This window comes from Cervus elaphus, chromosome 30 (assembly GCF_910594005.1).
Source record: "Cervus elaphus chromosome 30, mCerEla1.1, whole genome shotgun sequence".
NCBI lineage: Eukaryota > Metazoa > Chordata > Mammalia > Artiodactyla > Cervidae > Cervus > Cervus elaphus.
In genome coordinates this window covers 67573680-67598077 of record NC_057844.1, presented here as the reverse complement: position 1 = coordinate 67598077, position 24398 = coordinate 67573680, and the positions used below count along the sequence as shown (strand labels likewise).

The 24398-nt window shown below is 45.6% G+C and overlaps 1 protein-coding gene and 1 non-coding gene across 4 annotated transcripts in view; both read left to right on the top strand.

Annotated features, from left to right (window-relative positions):
- The first annotated feature begins 2370 nt into the window (after nt 1-2370).
- On the top strand, nt 2371-2476 carry LOC122687115. The gene has a single exon (XR_006339018.1). It is a non-coding gene; the product is annotated as a U6 spliceosomal RNA (small nuclear RNA).
- Nucleotides 2477-7474: 4998 nt separating this feature from the next.
- Nucleotides 7475-24398, top strand: part of LOC122686616 (ATP-binding cassette sub-family C member 4) — a 189114-nt gene continuing 172190 nt past the window's right edge. For 2 of the 3 annotated variants that reach the window (XM_043891782.1, XM_043891780.1), the window contains exon 1: nt 7475-7693. In XM_043891782.1, the coding sequence (XP_043747717.1) occupies nt 7620-7693 (74 nt within the window). In that variant the 5' untranslated portion in view covers nt 7475-7619. Of the gene's footprint in view, nt 7694-8224; nt 8790-24398 lie in introns of those variants that run through there. The other variant, XM_043891781.1, reaches the window with a different exon arrangement.

The window sequence follows — 24398 nt, the reverse complement described above, 5'->3', positions numbered from 1 at the left end:
TGAGGCTAAGCAAATGCAAACGTCAGAGGTTGGAGCAGAGAAAGTTTTACTGCAGAACCAAGAAACAAGAAGATGGCTTGTGCTGAAAAAACATAAAGTCCCTGATGCATTTCAGGGAGAAGTTTTTGTAGGCAAAATTTGAGGTGAGGGCTGCAGGTGGTATGACTTTCTTCTGATTGGTTGGTGGTGAGGTAACAGGAAGGTGCTCCAGGGATCTTGGCTTCAGCCAGAAGCAGCCATCCTCCACTTGGATGGGGGCCCTAATTCCCCTAGAAGAACTCAAAGATATCGTTATGTATATTCCTTGAGGAGGAACCGGGCTTCTGCTTTAATCTCTGCATTATGGTTTCTTGATTGTTCCTTCTGTGTTTTTGCATTCCCTTACTTCCCGGAATAATAACTGTTGGCACCTGCTCTTTGGTATTGAGGAAGGTCTAGGTGGCTGAAGTCTTTTTTCTGCAAACAACAAATGAGGGACATGGAAAGGGTCCCACAACATCCTCTCCATTTCAGAGTATTTGTCATTTGGTGACTTTCAATACTTCTGGCCACCAAATGGTGGATTTTTTCCCCACACTAACCAATTCTCCAGAAACCAACAGTGTCCTCCAATTTAACACAGTCTACCTGGAGTTAGTGTCAGACCTGGTAGTTAAGGGCTCGGTCCACAAGTCTGCCCCTTCTTTCCAAATTCTGAAACCAATCCTTACTCCAGGTTGTTGATTGTTTCTTATGGACTTGTTATAAATCAGGGTTCCCACACCACCTCCACAGGGTTTGTAATTTTCTAGAGTGCCTTACACATGGGCTTCCCTGGTGGCTCAGTGGTAAAGAGTCTGCCTGCCAATGCAGGAGCTGCAAGAGGTGTGGGTATAGTCCCTGGGTCAGGAAGATCCTCTGGAGAAGGAAATGGCAACTCACTCCAGTATTCCATGGACAGAGGATCCCAGCAGGCTATTAGTCCATGGGACTGCAAAGAGTCAGACACAACTGGGTGCGCGCACACACACACACAGGACTTATGGGCAGATGCTGACAACATCAACTCACTCATGTTACTTAAAAGTTGGCTATAGAACAGTCTATAGTGTGGATGGGTGCCTCTCCAAAGGTTGCACTCCTATAATTACCTCTTTTTCTTTTTTTAAATTTATTTTTTAATTGAAGGATAATTACTTTACAGAATTTTGTTGTCTTCTGTCAAACATCAACATGAATCAGCCATAGGTGTACATATGTCCCTTCCCTCTTGAATCTCCCTCCCATCTCCCTCCCCATCCTACCCCTCTAGGTTGATACAGAGTCCCCGTTTGAGTTCCCTGAGACATACAGCAAATTCCCATTAGTGATCTATTTTATATCAGTTCAGTCATTCAGCACTGTCTGACTCTTTGCTATCCCATGGATTGCAGCACACCAGGCTTTCCTGATACATCACCAACTCCCAGAGCTTGCTCAAACTCATGTCCATTGAGTTGGTGATACCATCCAATCATCTCATCCTCTGTCGTCCTCTTCTCCTCCTGCTTCAGTCTTTCCCAGCATCAGGGTCTTTTCCAATAAGCTATTTTTTCGCATCAGGTGGCCAAATTATTGGAGTTTCAGCTTCAGCATCAGTCCTTCCAATGAATATTCAGGACTGATTTCCTTTGGGACTGACTGGTTTGATCTCCTTGCAGTCCAAGGGACTCTCAAGAGTCTTCTCCAACACTTTTACATATGGTAATGTAAATTTCCATGTTACTCTCTCCACACATCTCACCCACTCCTCCCTCTCCCCATGTCCATAAGTCTGTAGTTACTTCTTCTATTTTCTGTTCCTCCTTAGAGCAAAATTTCTCACAGGAGCTATGTACAACCATTGTCTCCACACTTTCACACACCATTCTCTGCTCCACACATCTTATAGGGTTTCTACCACTCTCTTTAAAATACTGCTTTTGCTAAGTCAACAAATACCTCATCTTTGCCAGATGTAATTGTTACTCTTCTGTCTTCAAATTACTAACCTCTCAGAAGCCTCTCTCAAGCCAAAATAAGGATTGCAGAGAGACATATCAACAACCTCAGATATGCAGATGATACACTCAAATGGCAGAAACTGAAGAGGAACTAAAGAACCTCTTGATGAGGGTGAAAGAGGAAAGTGAAAAAGCTGGCTTGAAACTCAATATTAAAAAAATTAAGATCTTGGCATCCAGTTCCATCACTTCATGGAAAATAGAAGGGAAAAAGGGGAAGCAGTGACAGATTTTATTTTTTTGGGCTCCAAAGTCACTGTGGACGGTGACTGCAGTCATGAAATTAAAAGATGCTTGCTGCTTAGAAGAAAATCTACGACAAACTTAGTGAATTAAAAAGCAGGTATCAGTGCTCGCTTCGGCAGCACATATACTAAAATTGGAACATACAGAGAAGATTAGCATGGCCCCTGCGCAAGGATGACACGCAAATTCGTGAAGCGTTCCATATTTTAAAAGAAAGAAAAACAAAAAGCAGGTATCACTTTGCCAACAACATTTTTTTGTTTTAATATTGGAACACAGTGAACTTTATTTCCATTATTTACATTGTAATGAAAGTCTTCACTCAAAGTTTGGACTCTAAGGATGGAAATTGCTCAGTTGTAAGCTCTATGAGAGAGCTGGACTATAAAGAAAGCTAAGCACCGAAGAATTGATGTTTTTCAACTGTGGTGTTGAAGAAGACTCTTCAGAGTCCCTTGGACTGCAAGGAGATCCAACCAGTCCATCCTAAAAGAGATCAGTCCTGGGTGTTCATTGGAAGGACTGATGTTGAAGCTGAAACTTCCACTGATGCGAAGAACTGACTCACTGGAAAAGACCCTGATGCTAGGAAAGATTGAAGGCAGAAGGAGAAGGGGATGACAGAGGATGAGATGGTTGGATGGCATCACCAACTTGATGGACATGAGTTTGAGCAAACTCTGGGAGTTGGTAATGGACAAGGAAGCCTGGCATGCTGCAATCCATGGGGTAGCAAGACTCAGACATGACTGAATGACTGAACTGACTGACTGAAGCTGTATGAGGGTATGAAATATACAATTCTTTTTATTTATTTATTTGGCTGTGGTCAGTCTTAGTTGTGGCACGGGGGATAGTTACCTGACCAGGGATCAACCTTGGTCTGCTGCATTGGGAGCTCAGAGTCCCAGCCACTGGGCTACCAGGGAACAATATACATTTCATTTAGATGCAATTTGCTACTTTTACACTTACAGCTTCCCTGAGAGCTCATATCTAAAAGGAATGAAAGGAAGTCTGTTCAGAAAACAAAAATAATTGTTCAGTTTATTATGTTTGGGAAGAGTGCTTCTGCTTTTAAATCCCTGAATGTTATATATCTGTGCTGTGCTTAGTCTCCCAGTTGTGTCTGATTCTTTGTGATCCCATGGACTGGAGCTGACCAGGCTCCTCTGTGCATGGGATTCTCCAGGCAAGAATACTAGAGTGGGTTGCCATGCACTCCTCCAGGGGATCTTCCCGACCCAGGGAGGGAATCCAGGTCTTCTGCATTGCAGGCAGATTCTTTACTGTCTGAGCCTATCTATGACTATTGAAAACAAAGATTAAACATTAACACTATACAATACCAATTAATTTTATAAATATCTTTCTTACCTCAAGTTGTATTTATTCTGGCTTAATATTTAATAGATCAAATAATTTTTAATGAAGAAAAAATGAAACTGATGATAATTTTAAACCAGATTATGATGATAACTTTGGTAATGTTATATACTGTATTTTAAACAGTTGACATGAGAAAAGATAAATCTGCCCTTCTAATTTTCTTGATTGGTTTCGGAAAAATATATAATGACATTTTCATCATTATTGAATGATACAAGGTATTTTTATTGTCCAAAATTCCTCTGTGCATCACCATTCATCCCTCATTGCCATCTCGAACCTCTGGCAACCATTGATCTTTTTATTATATCCGCGGTTTGCTTTTTTGGTCATATGCCGGGCCTGCCGGCTAGATGAACAGGTCAAGGACGCAATCACCAGTGCACCTGAGAAATAAAAGACTAAGAAAGATGGGGTTGAGAGGGACGGAGTCAGCTTGTGACTGATTCCGACGACTTTATTGAGGCGTAACATACATATATATACTAACAGGATTCACCAAATTTTAGATCAAAGACTTGTATACGTGCAGAACTGCAGATACTAGTTTTAGGAGTTTATCTTAACTCCAGCAGGGCATGGCACCAGCGTCTTACAATCAGGTAAAGACTACCTAGACATAAGCCATTCACAGGAGCCCGATAATCTTATCAGAGTCAGGAAAATGGGCAAATGGTGGCTGCAGCGATTTCCTTGAGGGAGGTGAGAAAGGCCAATTTGCACTTTAACAAATCAGGGGTGGCGGGACAGAGAGGGACCTTTTGATCTCTCTCAGGGCCGAGAAGGGGCCTGAGCAGTCAGGCCGGCTCCCCGCAGTCATATAGTTAGCATTACACAGTATGTAGCCTTTTCAGATTGAATTTTCACTTAACAAGTCGTTTCAGCCATGTCTTACTCTTTGGGCCCTATGGACTGTAGCCCACCAGGTTCCTCTGTCCATGGGATTCTCCAGACAAGAATACTGTAGTGGGTTGCCTTGCTCTCCTCCAGGGGATCTTCCTGATCCAGGGATCGAACTTACATCTCTTATGTCTCCTGCATTGGCAGGGGGTTATCTGCCACTTGCGCCTCTTTCACTTAGTAGTAAGCATTGTTTCCTCCCTTGCATTCATGGTTTGGTACATGCATGTTCTTTTTGTGTCAAATAATATTCCATTGTCTGGCTGGGCCAATTTATTTATCCATTCATTTACTGAAGGGCATCTTGGTTATTTCCAAATTTTGGGAGTTACGAATAAAGCTGTTATAGACATTTCACAAATTCAAAAAAATTCCTTTTTTGTTTAAAATTAAGCATATAATGAACCAGCTCACTTCCAATATGCATCCAAACCAGACTGAAGAGGCATCTCCTTCCTTCTATTTCACGCTCTATGTTTGCATTAACTGCATTGTTAATGTTAATGTAGCATACTATTTTCTCCATTTTCCATTCATTTATTTTAGACAATGCAGGAAAACACAAGAAAAACCCCCAAATGGATCAAGAAGTGTCACTATGGCAGAGAGATGGTTGTTTCATGAAAACCGAAAAACTGACATAGACAGAGATGGACGGCTCACACTCAAAAACCCCAAACTCCCAGATGATTTTGGGGTTGACATTTCTATAGGCAAAATTTGGGGTGAGGGCTGCAGGATGAGTGACTTTCTTCTGATTGGTTGCTGGTGACCTAACAGAGCAGTGCTCCAGGAATCCTGTGCTCAGCCTAAAGTAACCATCTTCATGGGTGGGTGGGGGGTGGGGGCTTAGTTCTTATGGAAGAACTCAAAGATATTGTTATGTTTATTCCTTGAGGAGGAACCAGGATCCTGCTTTAACCACTGCACTTTGGTTTCCTCCTTTGTTTCTATCAGCAACTATTTGAATTTGCTTTTTGGAACAAGGAGGTTTAGAAGTCTGAAGTTTGTTATCTAACAAATTAGAAATGGGGGATAAAAAAAAGAAAGGCTTTTGTGCTCAGGAGGCCCCTGCAGCAGTTTTGCTGGGTTACAAACTTATTCAACCTGAATAACTGAAGCTAAAAGCTGTTTTTGTTGTTGTTGTTGTTGTTTTTAAATTGAAGTATGGGACCCAACTGAAGCGACTTAGCACACGTGCACACATTGTTGGTTTACAAAGTTGTGCTAAGTCATTATTAATAACAAACATGATTTTAGTCAAAGTACGTGGGAAATTATCAAAGTGATCTTGTTATAAGTACCAAGAACTTTGATCTTTCTTCATTTAGGGTGGAAGGGACCAGAAACTGCTGAGCTGGTAAGAAGGTCACACAAATAACTAAACACTTAGTGGGAGTCAAAGTTTTTGTTCATTCGGTCCAAATTATTCATTCAGTGTATTCTAGATACCTGTCCACACACACTGTCCATCCACCAGACCAGGCTGAACTATGCATCCAAATCAGAATTCATCATTTATTGATTTTTAAGACCTTGGACAAGTTCTGTCCTTAAGCCTCATCTGTGAAATAGGGATGATAATATGTACTTAATTAGGGCATCCTTATAGTTAGAAGATGGCTTTCCAGGTGACTCAGTGGTAAACAATCGGCCTGCCAATGCAGGAGACCTGGATCCTGACGATCCCCTGAAGGGAATGGCAACTCACTCCAGTAATCTTGCCTGGGTAAAGCCCATTGACAGAGGAGTTTCTGGAGGGCTGGCTACAGTCTAGGAAGCACAAGAGTCAGACCCAACTTTGCGACTAAACAACAACATAGTTAAAAGTTAGGTCAGGTCCCCAGAAATGCGAACCAACTTGATGTTTCGTGACATATGTCACTGTTAGTCCACCAGGAACTGGTACAGGATGAAAGAAATCATAAGTGACCCTCTCTCTCTGCAGATTCCCTTTCCCAATATAAGCGTGTGCTTCAGTCCTGTCCGACCGTGTACGACGGTAAGGCCTGTAGCCCCCCAGGCTCCTCTGTCCGTGGGGATTCTCCAGGCAAGAATACTGGCGAATTGGGAGCACCTGGGTTGCTATGCCCGCCACCAGAGGATCTCCCCCACCCAGGGATCGAACTCCCATCCCCCGCCCGGTCTCTTAGGTTTCCTGCTTTGGCAGGCGGTTTCTTCACCAATAGGGCCATCTGGGAATCCCTCCCAATCTAAAAGGGCAGCAAAACGCTCGCAGAGGTCCCTACACAATGCAGCAACACGAGATGCCAACAGCCTGTCCCCAGTGGCAACATCTACTCATCTTCCAAAATCGTTTTGAGCTCTTCGAATCCTGTTACTTTTCTTTGGCTCTTGGCGCTCTGCAAACACAATCTGTGCTAAACCCTGCAGTTGTCCGACGTCAAAGGCTTGGCCGTACGTCGGAGGACTTCCCAGAGGACCGTAGTTTGGTCCCAAGAGGACAGGATGCCTGGAGCGCCAACTGTACACTCCTTCTGCCAGCTTTTTTCAGGATATTTGCAAAAACTGCAGCCGAGGGGGCGTTTCCGAGCAGCGGGGGCGGGCAGATACCGCACCTCCCCTCTCCACGTTCTTGGGGGAGGGGGCGGTGCCCGGGCAGGGAGCAATAACTAAGGCCGCGTTCGCAGCCAGGTGCGAGCACGTGGACGCCTAGGCTCTGAGCCCCGAGTGCCGGGCGGTCCGTTTACCCTCCCTTCGCCTCCCACCTTCGGCCGCCTCCGGGCAACCTCAGCCCCGGCCAACGTTTCGCGCCGCCGCCGCCCCCGCTCGCGGCCTGTGGCTCTGGGCTCCCGGCGATCCGGCTGCGGAGCGTTGCCGGCGTCCTCCAGGCGGGCCCGGGAGGCGGCGCGGCCTCCGGAGGCGGGGACCCGGCGGGCCGCAGGCGCTCGGCTTCCGGAAGCCGGTGGTTCTCCGGCTGCCGCTGTGCGGACCGCCGCGGCGGCCTGAAATCCAGCATCCCGGCCAACACCTCCCGGAGCAGCAGGCGGCACCAACGCCCCAGCGGTTGGATCCCAAATCGCGCTCGCCGCGGCCGGCAAGATGCAACCGGTGTACCCGGAGGTGAAACCCAACCCGCTGCGGAACGCGAACCTCTGCTCGCGCGTGTTCTTCTGGTGAGCGCCCCGCCTGGGCTGGGATACCCCCGCCGCCGTGGGGCGGGTACCTGATGCCGCCTTCGCCTTTCGGGGGCAGAGGCGCTTTCCGCTCTCCCCCAGGCCGCCCGGCTTCTTGCCGCCGGTGGGGCCGCCCCGCGCCGGCCGCGTGGTCCGCGCCGGTTTGGCGGCTTGCGGGAGTAGGGGGAGCAGGCCGAGGAGGGGGACGTGGTCGCGGGGTCGCCGGCTGTCCCAGTATATTTGCTCGCCGCTCCGGCAGCCTCCGGTTCCCGGAGCCGGGGGGAGCAGCTGGAGCCGGAGGCGGGGAGGCGGAGAACGGAGGCTGCCCAAGGGGAGTCACCGCCCAGCCGGAGAAAGGAGCGGACCACCCCCCTCCTCCCCGCTGGGAATTCGCTCCTTTGAACTAGAACTGCACTTTTTTTTTTCCGTTTTTTTTTCTCCTTAAGCAAGCAGCTTATGAGCAGCTTTCTTTATGTAATTAAAGCCCTGGACCAATTGCCGGCTTCCAATAATGTCCCCACTTTTAACCATGTTCCTTATGTTACATCTGCCGGCTAGTTGCACCCGGCTCTCTCTCTCTCTGTGACCCTGTCTCTATCCCTCCCTCCCTCTGTCTGTGTGCGTCTGGTACCTAATTAAGGCAAATTTGTAGTGGGTAAAGAAACAATTTTTATGTAATGAATGGGGACACTATTCTTGAACATGTTTTGCTTTTGCCTGGGACACAGCGACGACCGGCGTAGGTATTTTGACCAACCGCTTTCCCTGTTGTTAATATTTATTTACCCTTCCATCTTTGAGGACCACTCTGGGCTTGGGGGCCCTGAAGCCTGTGGGGTCTTGTCCAGATCTCTAGCCTTCAGAGAAGTGGTATGTGGTTGTTCCTATAACTTCAGGCAGGGCAGGCAGGGCAAGGAACTCTCCAAGACCGTTTTTGTGGATTTTAAAAATATATGCATGGAAATGGAAGGTGAGGACCTCTCATTGATTGTGGTAGGCACCCATTTCCAGTTTTCCTGTGGGAGCAGATGGAGCTATTATCTTTTACAGCTGAAGGTACTGAAGCAGAGGTTGAGGAAGTTGCCTACATCACATGGTGAGTAAGTGGTGAAGTGGGATCCTGGACTAGGCAGTCTGACTTCTGAGCCTGTGATTCCTGTGTGGGTAACTGCAGTTCTGTTAACTGTTATAACTGTTTAACCTGTAACTGTTGTAAGCTGTGTGTAACTGTTTCTGTTGGTATGCTTACTTGTTCCAAAATGCATAAAGAAGGTGATTCCAAACACACCTTTGTTCTTGTAGACAATTCAGGTTCTTGCTGTGGGAAATGATGCATGTGAAACATGTATAATCAAGCTTTAGGGAGGCTGTTCTCAAAGTACAGCTCTCAGACCTGCAGCGTCCTCCTCACCTGGGAGCCTGTTGTTCATTCGCTCAGTTGTGTCCGACTCTGTGACCCCATGAACTGCAGCACACCAGGCTTCCCTGTCCTTCATCATCTCCCGCAGTTTGCTCAAACTCATGTCCATCAGGGCCGTGATGCCATCCAACCATCTCATCCTCTGTCGTCCCTGTCTCCTCCTGCCTTCCATCTTTCCCAGCATCAGGGTCTTTTCTGATGAGTCAGCTCTTCACATCAGGTGGCCAGAGTATTGGAGCTTCAGTTTCACCATCAGTCCTTCCAGAGAATATTCAGGATTGATTTCCTTTAGGATGGATTGGTTTGATCTTCCTTGCAGTCCAAGGGACTCTGAAGAGTCTTCTTCAACACCACAGTTCAAAAGCATCAATTCTTCGGTGCTCAGCCTTCTTCATGGTCCAACTCTCATAACCATACATGACTGCTGGAAAAACCATAGCTTTGACTGTATGGACCTGGGAGCCTGTTAGAAATGCACTTTTCCTGCACTCATTCTAGATCAGTTCTGTAAAATTGGAAGCCCTGGGGATGAGGTTTAAAGAAGCGTTCCAGGTGATTCTGGTGGCAGGTTGATGCTGGCAACTGCTTTTTAAATTTTTTTCTGGCAACTGCTTTAAGCCACCCCTCACACTGGCATTGTTACTTCAGTATAATCTTTTAAAAAGGGGTCCAGACTTCTGGCAGACCAGTGGTTAAGACTCTGCTCTTGTAGTTCAGGGCGGGGCGGGTTCCATCCTTGGTGAGGAATGATGATCCCGAGGAGAGGGGGTTCAGAGTTGGCAGACTTAGTTGTTGACCATAATAGCCGTCTTTTGTTCAAAGCCTGAGGTACCTTAGTGATTTCCTTCTGTACCCAACTTCGCTACCAAGGGAATGATGAACTGAGCCCAGCTAGGAAGTTTTGCCCAGAGAGAAGGCCCACCTTGCAGAGAAAAATCGAGTTTTCATGTTCTTATTGGGTATATACATTAAATTTCATCTGTGGTTTAGTGTTTCTTAGCAGTTTGCAGGTAGGGTATAAGGATGTGGATATTGGTGACTTTTACCAATATGGGTGTTGGTAATTGTTGTGGATTTTGTAGAATATACTTTTTTTTCTATTTGTAAGAAATTTAAAACTATAAAGCAAGAAAAGAGGAATAAGGATTTGTTTTTATTAGCCAAGCACACTTACTGATATTTTGATTCTTAGTCTTTCCCCTAGAAATTTTTATGCACACCTGCTTATCCATATTCATCTTTTGTATAAAACAAAATAGTTTTGAATCTTGAAGCCTTTTTAATTTTCTATGGTTAACATTTAATACAAATCTTTAAAACATGGTATTTAATTGCAATTTATGCAGTCTTTCACTTTTGTTTATCACAGTTTATTGCTGATTATGATGTGATGAATATCCATGACCTTGTATTGTGGTGCATCTTTTGTTTTTCTATATTCTCAGATGTAAAATGACCAGTGAAAGGCCAAATTGTTTTCCATAAGGTTCAAACCAATTTGCCCTCTTCACAGCTGTTTGTGAGCTTATTTAAGTATCAACTTTGAATACCTAAATTAATTCTTTTAGGTCTAAGGTTAATATCAAACAGTTTTTGGTTTTTGGCCCCTGCCATGAGGCATCCAGGATCTTAGTTCCCTGGCTGGGGATGGAACCTGTGCCCCTTGGCAGTGGAAGAGTAGTGTCTTAACCACTGCACCCCCAGGAAGTCCGATAATATCAAACACTTTTAATTTCAATTTGTTTGATTTGTAAAAATGGAACATTTTTTTGGTGCCTATTGACTTTTTTTTTTTGAATTGTGTATTAATAAATAGATTTTTTTTTAAATAACTTGTAAGACAGCACTTATAATTTTACAAATTTTCATTTCTCTGAATTTAGAGGTTTTAAATTATATGTTATTAAGAATATCAAGCTTTTCTTTTTGGTTTCTCCTGTTGCTTTTATAATATGTCTTTGTAAAATCCCAGCCATCATTTAAATCTCTGTAAGCATTTTATTTTAATCTTGTTTCATTTCTAACAATAAAGCCAGCTAGAATTTCATTTTTTCCCGAAACAGCCCATTTTCCATGGTTTATTGAATAATTCTTGCTCATCCCCATTATTGGAAATAAGGAGCACTTGTTAATGAACCATGTCCAGCTGGGGACTGGATTGTCCAGTCTGCTGAGACTCCCTGGTGATGTCCCTGCTGTCCTGCAATTCAGCCCTCTGGGTGTGCTCTGCATTTCTCTACCACCTTCATCCCAGAGGCCAGCAGGTTGAGGGTTAGTACAGGACCTATCCACAGAGATGAGGGTTGAGTAGGATCTTGGACCAGATGCACTTGTCCCATCAGTCAGTTCAATTGCTCAGTTGTGTCTGACTCTTTGCGACCCCATGGACTGTAGCACACCAGGCTTCCCTGTCCATCATATCGCAGAGTTTGCTCAAACTCATGTCTATTGAGTCAGGAATGCCATTGAACCATCTCATCCTCTGTCGTCCCCTTCTCCTGCCTTCAGTCTTTCCCAGCATCAGGGTCTTTTCTAATGAGTTGACTCTTCACATCAGGTGGCTAAAGTGTTAGAGCTTCAGCTTCAACATCAGTCCTTTCAATGAATATTCAGGACTGATTTCTTTTTGGATTGACTGTTTGATCTCCGTGCTGTCCAAGGGACTCTGAAGAGTCTTCTCTAATACCACAGTTCAACAGCATCAGTTCTTTGGTGCTCAGTTTTCTTTATGGTCCAACTCTCACATCCAAACATGACTACTGAAAAAAACCATAGCTTTGACTATATGGACCTTTGTCAGCAAAGTAACGTCTCTGCTTTTTAATATGCTGTCTAGGTTGGTCATAGCTCTTCTTCTAAGGAGTAAGCATCTTTTAATGTCATGGCTGCAGTCACTATCTTAAGTGATTTTTGAGCCCCCAAAAATAAAGTCTGCCACTGTTTCCACTGTTTCTCCATCTATTTGCCATGAAGTGATGGGACCAGATGCCATGATCTCTTTTTTGAATGTTGAGTTTTAAGCCAGCTTTTTCACTCTCCTTTTTCACTTTCATCAAGAGGCTCTTTAGTTCCTCTTTGCTTTCTGCCGGGGTCCAGCCCCAGCAGGATCCAGGGGGTACCCTCAGGCGTGAGAGAGAGAGAGAGACACCAGACGGGGGTGCAGCGAGTCTGGAAGAGTCTGGCAATGCTTTATTTTTTACCATAGCTTTTATACCCTAAGTTAGTACATTTCTAAGGGGAAGATAGTTTAACATTACATCAGCTTGTCCTTCACGAAACCAGGGTGTTTTCTGCATACTTCTTTGTTTATGAGGGTCTTGTACATTATCTTCTGGCCTGGGGGCCTATTAACATTTTATGCAAGTCAGGTGAATGTAAACCTATTTTCTGCTCCTATGGTGACCTTCACTGAAAGGTAGCGGTCTCATAGGGCAACAGCACAGAGTAGAAGTATAACCTTGTTAACACAAAAATTAATCCTTCTGCAGAAGTGGTCAGTTGCGTTTATTTAAGAAGTTTACCCCACACTGACTCTGCGGCTTCAGTGAGGCAGCTTCTGCCTAGCACTCCTGACTGACAACAACCATCTCATTGTTACCACACTAGGGCTAAGTCCTTATTTCTCTAGATCTTTAACTATATTAACAATGGTTTTTATAACACAACTTTAGCACATTAAAGGCAAAAATACAGCAAGCAAAACACAGCAAACAAATCACAACCCAATAACCACCTATAGAATAATTTTCTTATGTTTTCTAATAGGACTCCTTTACCCCTTAAAAGGGCTCTGTGTCTATTAGGGCTTTTTATATAATCAGGTTCTTTATGCTATTTTATGATTAGGATATTATAAGCAATCATGCATATTAGTACCAAGGGCATAAATGCATTTGGCTAACAAACTACCAGCAAAGGAGTTTAAATTAAAACACTCCTTTCACCCTGAATAATCTCATAAAATACCACCACCTGGGAAACTTATTGATTAAAGTTCTAAATTGATTCTTATTTGGGAAGAGATCGGGGAAGGCCTTCCTGCCTGTGTCAGAGAAATTAGGGAGTAGTCCATTGAGGCATGCATCAGAAAGATTATCTTTAAGGTGAGAGCCGGGGGCAGCTTTTCGAAATCCCTGAAAACCTGATCTGCCTTGCCTGCCAGGCTTTCTCCTTGTGACCTTGTCATGGGTGGGATCTCGTGAGCTGGCCTTTTCAAAAACCCCTGAAAACCTGATCCGCCTTGCCCGTCAGGTTTTCTCCCTTATGGCCTTGTTAGGGGTAGGGTCCCGGCAGCTTTCTGCCATAAGGGTGGTGTCATCTGCATATCTGAGGTTATTGATCTCTCTCCTGGTAGTCTTGTTTCCAGCTTGTGCTTCATCCAGCTTAGCATTTTGCATGATGTACTCTGCATATAAGTGACAATATATAGCCTTGTCATGATCCTTTTCTAATTTGGAACCAGTCAATTGTTCCATGTCTGGTTCTAACTGTTGCTTCCTGACCTGCATACAGATTTCTCAAGAGGCAGGTCAGGTGGTCTGGTAGTCCCATCTCTTGAAGAACTTTCCACAGTTTGTTGTGAAAAGGTTTTGGTGTAGTCAGTGAAACAGAAGTAGGTGTTCTTCTGGAACTCTTGCTTTTTTGATGATCCAACGGATGTTGGCAACTTTATCTCTGGTTCCTCTGCGTTTTCTAAATCCAACTTGAACACCTGGAAGTTCTCGGTTCGTGTACTGTTCAAGCCTGGCTTGGAGAATTTTGAGCATTACTTTGCAGCGGGAGAGATGAGTGCAGTTGTGCGGTAGTTTGAACATTCTTTGACATTGCCTTTCTTTGGGATTGGAATGAAAACTGACTTCTTCCACTTCTTTAAGGTCCATACTGCTTTTGTCCTTTATTGAGCCCATCTTTGCATGAAATGTTCCCTTAGTATCTCTAATTTTCTTGAAGAGATCTCTAGTCTTTCCCAGTCTATTGTTTTTCCTCTATTTTTTGCAATTGATCACTTAGGAATGTTTTCTTATCTCTCCCTGATATTCTGTGGAACTCTGCCTTCAGATGGACATATATCTTTCCTTTTCTCCTTTGCCTTTCGCTTCTCTTTTCTCAGCTATTTGTAAGTCATCCTCAGACAACCATTTTGCCTTGAATTGTAACTCCCCTGACACTGACCACGCCTCATCAGTGAACTCTCTGCTTGCAAAGGGAGTGTGGATGTGGAAACTGCCATTGGTGTCAAGACAGACTCTCCAGAGACTCTTGTCAGAGAAGCTGATGTCATGAGGGGGATGTGAACTAGCTGAGTGCTGAGATGGTTTAAGGAGGTTGGTTCTGTTAGGTCCTCAGTAACTATCAATTGTGAATACATAGAAATGTTTAATTTCAAACTAGGATTCTTTGCACCATTTTCAGAATACCACTTGTATGAATCTTGTTGTTCTTCATTAACAGTCAAAAATCCACATGTTGTTGATGGAGTCTGGGTAAGCTCTCCAGGGCTCTTTCTCTGGCTTTGTTCTGTTCCCCCTTTTTAGACACATATCTAATTTTTTTAAATTAATTAATTTGGCTAAGTTGGATCTTAGTTGGGGCATACAAACTCTTCGTTTGGGTAGATGGGATCTAATTTACTGACCAGGGCTTGAACCTGGGTCCCCTGCATTGGGAGTGTGGCATCTTAGCCACTGAACCCCAAGGAAGTACTCTCAGGCATTTAGTTTGATTACTTTTGGTGATTTTATACGATAACTCCAGCTCCTAGGAAGATGCAGAAGGATCACCCTAAAGGTGTATTAAATTTTACTACTTAGTCCTTGGGCTTCCCTTATAGCTCAGTCGGTAAAGAATCTGCCTGCAATGCAGGAGACCTGGGTTCGATTCCTGGGTTGGGAAGATCCCCTGGAGAAGGAAATGGCAACCTACTCCAGTATTCATGCCTGGAGAATTCCATGGCCAGAGGAGCCTGGCAGGCTACAGTCCATGGGGTTGCAAAAGTCGGACACGACTTAGCGACTAAACTACTACTGCTACTAAGTCCTTATAGTGAAATAAACAGTGTAACAGATTTAACTCCTGTAGTTTATTCTTGATATTGGTTTATCTTGATATTGTTTTTATACTCCACATCTGGTCAGCCTGAGAGATGTCGACTAGTGTCCATTCAGATGTGTCAAGTGAATAATTTGCTTTTCTGAGTCATCCATGGGTCCCCCAATGTGTTGACTCCGTTCCTTTTGTTGACCTGAAAGAGACTGTCAAGATATTTCTCCCGCAAAGATGGGTTTATGTGGGAACAGCAGAGAATTGCAATTCAGTGTCTGCAGCCATGGGAATCCACCTCCAAGTCTCCAGAGGAGGAGGAAGGAGAACTCTTATAGAGGGAAAGGAGACTTTGGAGAGCTATTGTAGTAAACAGCGTCTATGGCTTTTCATTGGCTGAATCCTTGCCAGGAAGGAAAGATTGTTACTTCTTACCACTGGTCTCTGATATTGTTGCAGGCATGAGAGCTCCCCCTCCTGGTCTCCCAACTATGTAATTGAGGTTTCTCTGTGTTAATTTTTTACACCTGTGTGTCTTTCTCCCAGGCTATGTCTGCTCTGTGATGTGTGGAACATTTTCACCCTAAGTCTTGCCTGTAACTTTTCTTTCGATGGAGCCAGAGAACACTGTCCTCCTTACCATGAGGCTGTTACTGTGGGTTTCCTCTTTGAGTAAGATAAACCCCTTTTAGTGTTTTCCGTAATGAGTTCGATGCCCAGGTCAGGAAGATCTCCTGGAGAAGAGAATGGCTATCCACTTTACTAGTCTTGCCTGGAGAAGTCCATGGACAGAGAAGCCTGGCGGGCTATAGTCCATGGGGTGGCCAAGAGTCGGACCCAACTGAGCAACTAAAATTATCTGTTAAACTTGCCAGTGCTCTTCTAACCAATATGATTGACTCACCTTGTTGGCCCTAAAATTTGAGTACCTGGTCCCTCCCACTTTATTTACTTTTTAAGTAGATAAATTAAGATCTTTTTGTTGGAGTTTTCAATGTCAAACTCTCAAAAACTAATAGAATGAATAGACAGAAAAGTAGGATATAGCAGACCCGAAAAGCACTATGAACCAGTTCAACATGGTTAAGATTTATACAATTTTCACACAACAGCAGGATGCAAATTCTGCTCAAGTTCCCATAGATGATAAATCTCTCCAGTGTCGAGGAGACGCTGATACATATCCAGGGTCATGAAACAAGGTGCAGAAGTTTCATGGTCTAAAGGTATTGAAATCATAGAGTCTGTTCTCTTATTACTGTGGAATTATGTTAGAAACCAATATCAAACGATACTTGAAAATAACCTACATATTTTCAAGATCTACACCCTGTTTTTAAGTTCCTCTCAAAGCATGAGAACAACTGGCTTGTTCACTCTTGTTGGGATTCAACAAGGTACTGGGGAGGAAGGGGGCTTCCTGTGTGCGGAGACAGGTATACTTGGTCCTTGAATCCTTATAGTAAACCCTTGTTGTACCTGGTTTTGTCTTCCTTTTACCAAAGTAGGACATTGAGGAGCTCAGAGTTGAGTCAAGGTGACTGGGTCCAGAGTATGGGCTATGACCTCTGTGTTGCTGTGTATATTTCCTCATCCGGAGCACGTAGAATGCCTGGATTGACTGAGTTTATAAGGGTGATTGAGTGGAAATCTCACATTTGTCAACAGAAAACTCATGAACATAAAGTTGCTCACCCAATAAATTGCTTTTATTTTTCAGACCCTCGTTGGTGAGGATGTGACAGATTATGTGATAAACCCAACTGGCTACTACTTTAAACTTCTACTGAAGGGATTTTTCTTTTTCTGTAAAGAGAGAAAGTTGTCTGTCCTGTTTTGTTTTTTTCTGTTCAGAGAGGAGGTTTAACAATTCCATTTCCAATTACAGTATTTCCCATCAGTTTTAAAAAGTTATTTACAAGAAGCGTTATTACACTACTTCTACTTTTAAATGCATTAAACACTTCTAAATATCTAGAAAGACTAGATATTTCATTTAAGAACTTACTTGTCCACTATGTACACAGTACTGTTAAGTAAAATTGCACACATGCAACAATGGTTATAATTTGAGGTATCTTCTAAATACGGCCATTTTGGCCTGAACCATTCCCTATCTTACTTCCTTCTCTCTCCCACCAACTGTCCAGTTCTTAAACAGAAATTCAGTTCAGTTGCTCAATCATGTCCGACTCTTTGTGACCCCATGGACTGCAACATGCCAGGCTTTCCTGTCTATTATCAACTCCCAGAGCTTGCTCAAAAACTCTGGGAGCTTGCTTAAATAGAAGGGAGATGGCTTAAAACTTAAGCCTGGGCCTGCAGGGGTTGGCGTATCAGTGCCACAGATTACACAGGTGGCGTTTATATGAGTTCTAAGTGTTCGTTGAGCAACACTGTTCACCTGTAAAACATAATGCATTTTTAATAGTACAGGTAAGTGCCTGTTGCATATCAAGCCCTCAGTAAATGGGGACAGTGAGGATTATTGCAAAACCCTCCCTCCCTCCCTCTCTCGAGTGGATTTGGTCTTCTCTGCTAGGAGCCACTTAGAAAGTAAGTTGAGTGTTTTTGTTTTGAAGGGAAATTCCGCAGGGCCGCCTTCTCATCAGCCCCGTTCCTCAGGAGGGATTCCTTTCCTGTAAAGGGGGAGACCTTCTTAGAAACCCTTCTAGGAAGGATGAAGTGCAGCCGGAAGGAATCCCGCAGAGCCGCCAGCTCACAGACACAAAAAGGGAATCAGTTGCTTTTGATTTCTGGGAACTGGCCTCTCTAGTAAGGGCAGAGCAAAGTGAGGAACCTAGTACCTAGTACTGAACGTGTGTGGAAAGAGTGGTCTGAGAGGGTAGGTGAGGCTCCTGTGGGTGAGACTGAACTCCACCTGCAAAGTGCGGGTGAACCCGAGGCCGGCCTCACCATTCTGTGACTCCCAGTCATCTCTGGCTGATTCTTCTGGAAAGTCTTACTCTGAGAAGTTGGTGGCAGGCGAACGGGGGGGTGGGGGTGGGGGGGGGTGTCCACAGACAGGTTGAATTCAGCTGGCCCAGAGCCACACAGACAGCCGGTCTGGTTTAAAGCCACAATGTGGTTTCCTCCTGCTCACGTGTTTAGGCTGAATTCTGGCAAGAATGTCAAGGCAGGCAGAAGTGAACGGGAGCACTGCTGCAGCCCCCTGTGTGGTAGAACCCACCGGCCCAAGCGCGTGGAGCGTGTGCCTGAGTGAGGTCAGCAGCCCCTCCAGGCTGGTGGCGGCCTCCAGGCAGGAAGCTGTCATCCTCCACACTTCCTGCCTCCTCTGTGCTCACTTCCCCAGGCCTCTTTCTGCTTTCTGCCCCTGCCTTCTGTGTTCTGTTTTATTTTGTAGCTTATTTTTAAGCTTTTTAAATTTTTAATTTTTTTTTAAATCTTTTGGCTGTGCGGTGGGGAATGTGGAATTTTTAGTTCCCCAGCCAGGGATTGAACCTCTGCCCCCTGCACTGGAAGTGTGGCGTTTCAACCCCTGGGTTTCCAGGGAAAGTCCCTCTGTTTTGTTTTTTATCTCTGCTGTCCCCCCCTCCCACCTCAGAAAGTCAGCCCCATTTACTGGTTTCCACAGAAGTCCACGTGCAGTGAGGTTTGGTGATCTTTGAAGATGTGGGTTGAGGATTATCAGTGGAAGGCCTGGCCTCCCTCCCCTCCATTTCCTCTCTCAGCTCCCTCCCACTGAGGTAAGAAGCAGGGTCTCCCCTCATTGTGGGCACAGCCACACTGAGCACTCAGGGACACACTGGGATTTTCAAGAATACCTTGCTACCTTAAGCATATTTCTGTACTACCAGGTGGAACGCTACCACAACCATGATTAACGTTTGTATCGATAAAAGACTGGCCAAGTGCAGCTGCTTTCTTTGCCTCCAGCTGAAGAAACTGAGGTGCAGAGAGGTTAAAAAAAATTTCATGTCCAAAGCAACACAGATTTGTAAATGGGAAGGAGGCTGTTGTTTCAGCTTCAGATGTTGAAAGTCAAGTGCCAGAGATCCTTGGAAGGCAGAGGAGGATGAGTTACGTACAGCTCAAAGAGTGGTGTGAGCCAAGAAGAGAACAGGTGGTGCTTGTAAAAAAGCTATATTGTATCTTCATTTGTGCAGAAATTCTCTTAAGTCCATCTCCAAAAGCATATTGCACTGCAAATGATGGCTTTATTCCTATATTTAACAATCCAGTGTTCATGTTCAGTCTTTTTTTTTTATTTTTTTATTTATTTTTTTTTTTTTTCATGTTCAGTCTTAAATTTCTGACGTGTCCCCTGGTTCCTAATGGATCTTAGCATTTGACTTGATTGTAGAGCAAAGGGTTTGTGTTCCTTATATCCTGGTCTTTTGACAGGATCCTAGTATTCTTGCACTTGCATCTTTTTATTTTAAAATTTTTGTTTATTTTATTTTTGTTTATTTGGCTGGGCCATGCAGCTTGTAGGATCTTGGTTCCCTGACCAGAGATCAAACCCCGGTGCTCTCAGCGGTGAGAGCATGGAATTGTAACTGCTGGGTTGCTAGGGAATTCCTGTATCTTTTTGTTTTGGAAGGAAATGATATGGTATGGCAGCCTCCCTTCTGCTCCTCTCCCTCCCAAAGGGGAAAAAAAAAACCTTGATTTGATTTGAAATCAGATTAATAGTAAAATTCTTGATCACCTGAGGTTGTAGAGCTGTTCTCAATCTCTGTTTTCTAAAAGTTGCTCCTTTTTGCCTGTTCCAGGTACCTCAACTCCTGGGTTGCCCAGGACAGTCCCGATTTACACCCCTTTATCACACAGTAGTTATTAACAGCACCCTGTTTTACTCCTTGAAGTATCTTAGGTTGAATGATAAATAATATGGTCTCTCTAATAGAGCTAAGTTCATATTCCATGCTCCATCCTCTCCAGTGGGTTCAGTCCCTGGGTTGGGAAAATCCCCTGGAGAAGGGAAAGGCTACCCACTCCAGTATTCTTGCCTGGAGATCCCATGGGGTCGCAAAGAGCCGGACACACACACACACATACACACACACACCCCCACCCCCACCCCCCATGGGGTCGCAAAGAGCCGGACACACCCACACACACACACCCACACACACACACACACACACACCCACCCCCACCCCCCATGGGGTCGCAAAGAGCCGGACACACACACACACACACACCCACCCCCACCCCCCATGGGGTCGCAAAGAGCCGGACACACACACACACACACCCACCCCCACCCCCCATGGGGTCGCAAAGAGCCGGACACACACACACACACACACACACACACACACACACAGCCACCCACCCACCCACCCCCACCCCCCCACCCACCCCCACCCACCCACCCCCACCCCATGGGGTCGCAAAGAGCCGGACACACACACACACACACACACACACCCACAAACACCCCCCATGGGGTCGCAAAGAGCCGGACACACACACACACACACACACACACACACACACCCACCCACCCACCCACCCACACACACACCCACCCACCCCCACCCCCCATGGGGTCGCAAAGAGCCGGACACACACACACACACACCCACCCACCCACCCACCCCCCACCCCCCCACCCACCCCCACCCCCCATGGGGTCGCAAAGAGCCGGACACACACACACCCACACACACCCACACACACCCACACCCACCCCCCATGGGGTCGCAAAGAGCCGGACACACACCCACACCCACACACCCCCCATGGGGTCGCAAAGAGCCGGACACACACACACACACACACACACACACACACACACACACACCCCCCCCCCCCATGGGGTCGCAAAGAGCCGGACACACACCCACACCCACACACCCCCCATGGGGTCGCAAAGAGCCGGACACACACACACACACACACACACACACACACACACACACACACACACACACACACACACACACACACCCCCCATGGGGTCGCAAAGAGCCGGACACACACCCACACCCACACACCCCCCATGGGGTTGCAAAGAGCCGGACACACACCCACACCCACACACCCCCCATGGGGTCGCAAAGAGCCGGACACACACACACACACACACACACACACACACACACACACACACACACACACACACACACACACACACACACACACCCCATGGGGTCGCAAAGAGCCGGACACACACACACACACACACACACACACACACACACACACACACACCCCCCATGGGGTCGCAAAGAGCCGGACACACACCCACACCCACACACCCCCCATGGGGTCGCAAAGAGCCGGACACACACCCACACCCACACCCACACCCACACACACACACACACACACACACACACACCCCCCATGGGGTCGCAAAGAGCCGGACACACACCCACACCCACACACACACACACACCCACACCCACACACCCCCCATGGGGTCGCAAAGAGCCGGACACACACACACACACACACACACACACACACACACACACACACACACACACCCCCCCCCGTGGAATGGGCAGGAACTATGGACAGAGTTCAGCTAAACTTTGACGTATTTGAGTAATGACAAGTGAAATCCTGTTACTGTCACCACTCGAGCAGGTATCCTTCTAAGATAATCCCTGACCTGTGATTTGTACGTGAGAGTGATGGCTGGGAAAGCTGCAGGGAGAGTGTGTGCTCCTGGAGGTGGCCCATGGGCATCTGGGTTGCTTGGTCCCTCTCAGCCGTGGGACCCCGGGGGAATGCACAGTCACTGGGGCTGGAGGCACAGTGCCTAAGGGGTCTCCTGAAGGTGTATTTCGAGTCCAGCCAGTGAAGGTGTTTACCTCTGGCTGAGTCAGCTGAACAGAAAACTAAGACGAGGGCACTTTGAGCAGCCAGGCACTTTAAAGCCCTGGGTCAGGTGGAGAGGCTGGCAGTTCCCCAGATGACCCGCACCCTCACCGTCTTAGGTAGCTAAGACATAGACTGGTTACAGTGCTTTTGCAGTGGGTTGGAGGAAGAATAGGCCGACGGTGCTCCCTTGGGCTCGGCCAAGACTGAGGACCCCTCTGCCCTGTTGGCAGGACCCCGTGTCTGAGGTGAGGCTCAGTAAGTGACTTTGAACTCTGTGCCGACTGTCCTATCTGGTAACCAGACTGTCCTATCTGGTAACCAGCCGTGTGATCTTGGTCCAGATCCAGTCTGAGCCAGTTTCTTTATTCACCCAATTGAACATGTTAGCATTAGCCCTGTGGGTAAATAGAAAGGAGATACTAGATGTCAGCCACCTTTGCTGCTTTCCTCGGGGACCTCAAGCCCAGCTACTTTTCTCCCAGGTTCCCTGGTTCTCTCCCTTCTACAGGACATTCTTTTATGCTCTCTATTGCTTAAGAGGCAACCACTTAGCATCTCAGGATTTTTCTATTAAGTGCTTTAGGCTTTGGGCTTCTGCCCTGCTGTTCCTTTGGCTTGGAACATGATGAACCACTTGTCCTTCGGGTCTTGGCCCTCACCTGGCCTCCTTGGTGAGCTGTGTTCTTCACCTTGTCTAAAGTGGCCGCCCCCACCCTCAGTCATGTCTCCCTGTTTTATTTTCTGTCTGGTTATTATTGTTCTTGACCTGTCTCTATAATTTGATTATCATCCCTCTTCCCAAGTGTGAACTCTAAAAAAAAAAAAGACCCTATCTAAGGTCTAGAACCTAGGAAAGTGTCTTACTTTAATGGGTGAGGAAGATAAATTTGAATTAATGTTATAATTCTGGTTTCCCTATAGTCCTGTGGTTGAGATTCCTAGTGAAAAAAAGCTTGTGGGTTGCATCCTTTTTTATTAATAAAGGGGCCATGCGTATTCTATGGTTTGAGGGCTACTTCCAGGGGATTGAGGGAGAAAGGTCTCATCTGGGTATGCCTCTATTGATGATGGCATTCAGCTCACGGGCTGGTTTAGGGCTGGGAGACAGCATGGCCTGGAGCCAAGGTGACACTTCAGTTCAGGCGCTCCATCGTGTCGACTCTTTGCGACCCCATGGACTGCAGCACTCCGGGCCTCCCGTCCATCACCAGCTCCCAGAGTTTACTCAAACCCATGTCCATTGAGTCACAGGCCATCCGTAAAGAATCTCTGTCTACAGAGCATTCTCCCTGCTGACAAAACCTGTTTCTGTTGTTTTCGGTTGCTTTTTTTCCCACCTCTGCAAGCTTTTGTGCTTATAGGAAACATCATTTTTTTTAAAGCAAATGGGAGAATGTACAAAATTATTAAGGAAGCTGTTTTAGCCTGTCCTAGGGATTCACTAGGGAGTTTTCTCTCTCAACTTACTTCCAATCAAATAGGCCCTTTAATAATAGATCACATACAGAGAGGCTTTTCAAAAGATGTTTTTGTTCTGAATATGCAGTTAGCTATTCAAACTGAGGGTTGTTATGTTCATAATTGACCTAATGCTTCAAAGAATGAACTGGTTTAGCTGGAATTTTCCTAAAGTCTGTCCTCTTGACTTTGTATTGCCCAGATAGAAAGTGTATGATTTATAATTAGTCTTCCCCCTTTAACTCTGAGTAATAGGCAGAAAGGCTATTAGATTTTTACATTGGCATTAAATTTTGTACAGCTGTTCTCAGTATTGTGTAAAGAATTCCACGTTGTCAGGCTGGAGTCTCTGCTGAGAGAGACGAGTTGCCTAGAAGACAGACTGACAGGATAGTCATGAAGGAAGGACTGACCTGGTGTGGAAGAGTGGTTTTATATTCAAAGCCAGTGCGGGCACTGGGGTTTTTTCCATCACACCCTCTGCCTCAGGGCTATTGAGCCTTGTCTGTTTTGTTTATGGAGCTTAAGCAATCTTGCAGTTATTAGCTAGTGGTTAATTACCAGAAATATGAACTCAAATCACTGCTTTTTTTAAAAACCGTTTGCATTTTCTCCTATTCATGTAGGATGGTGACATAGAAATTCAGTGAAAAGGTAGGCTCAACTACTTTATTAGTTATTCTGTTTACTTGGAGGAAAATCATAACCATGTTATCAGCTGAGCTTCTTTTCAAATGTCATACCATTTGCCACAAAATATTTTGGATTGTTGGGCAACATCAGCCAGGGGCTGAAGTCTCTGTCAGTGATCCTGCCTTAAATATTAAAAATCAGTTGCAAAAAATATAAATAAATAAAAATTAGTTGCCATGCTGTATGGTTCAGTGGTAAAGGATCTGGTAGGAGATGTAAGAGATGCAAGTTTGATCCCTGGGTCAGGAAGATCCCCTGGAGGAGGAAATGGCAGACCACTCCAGTATTCTTGCC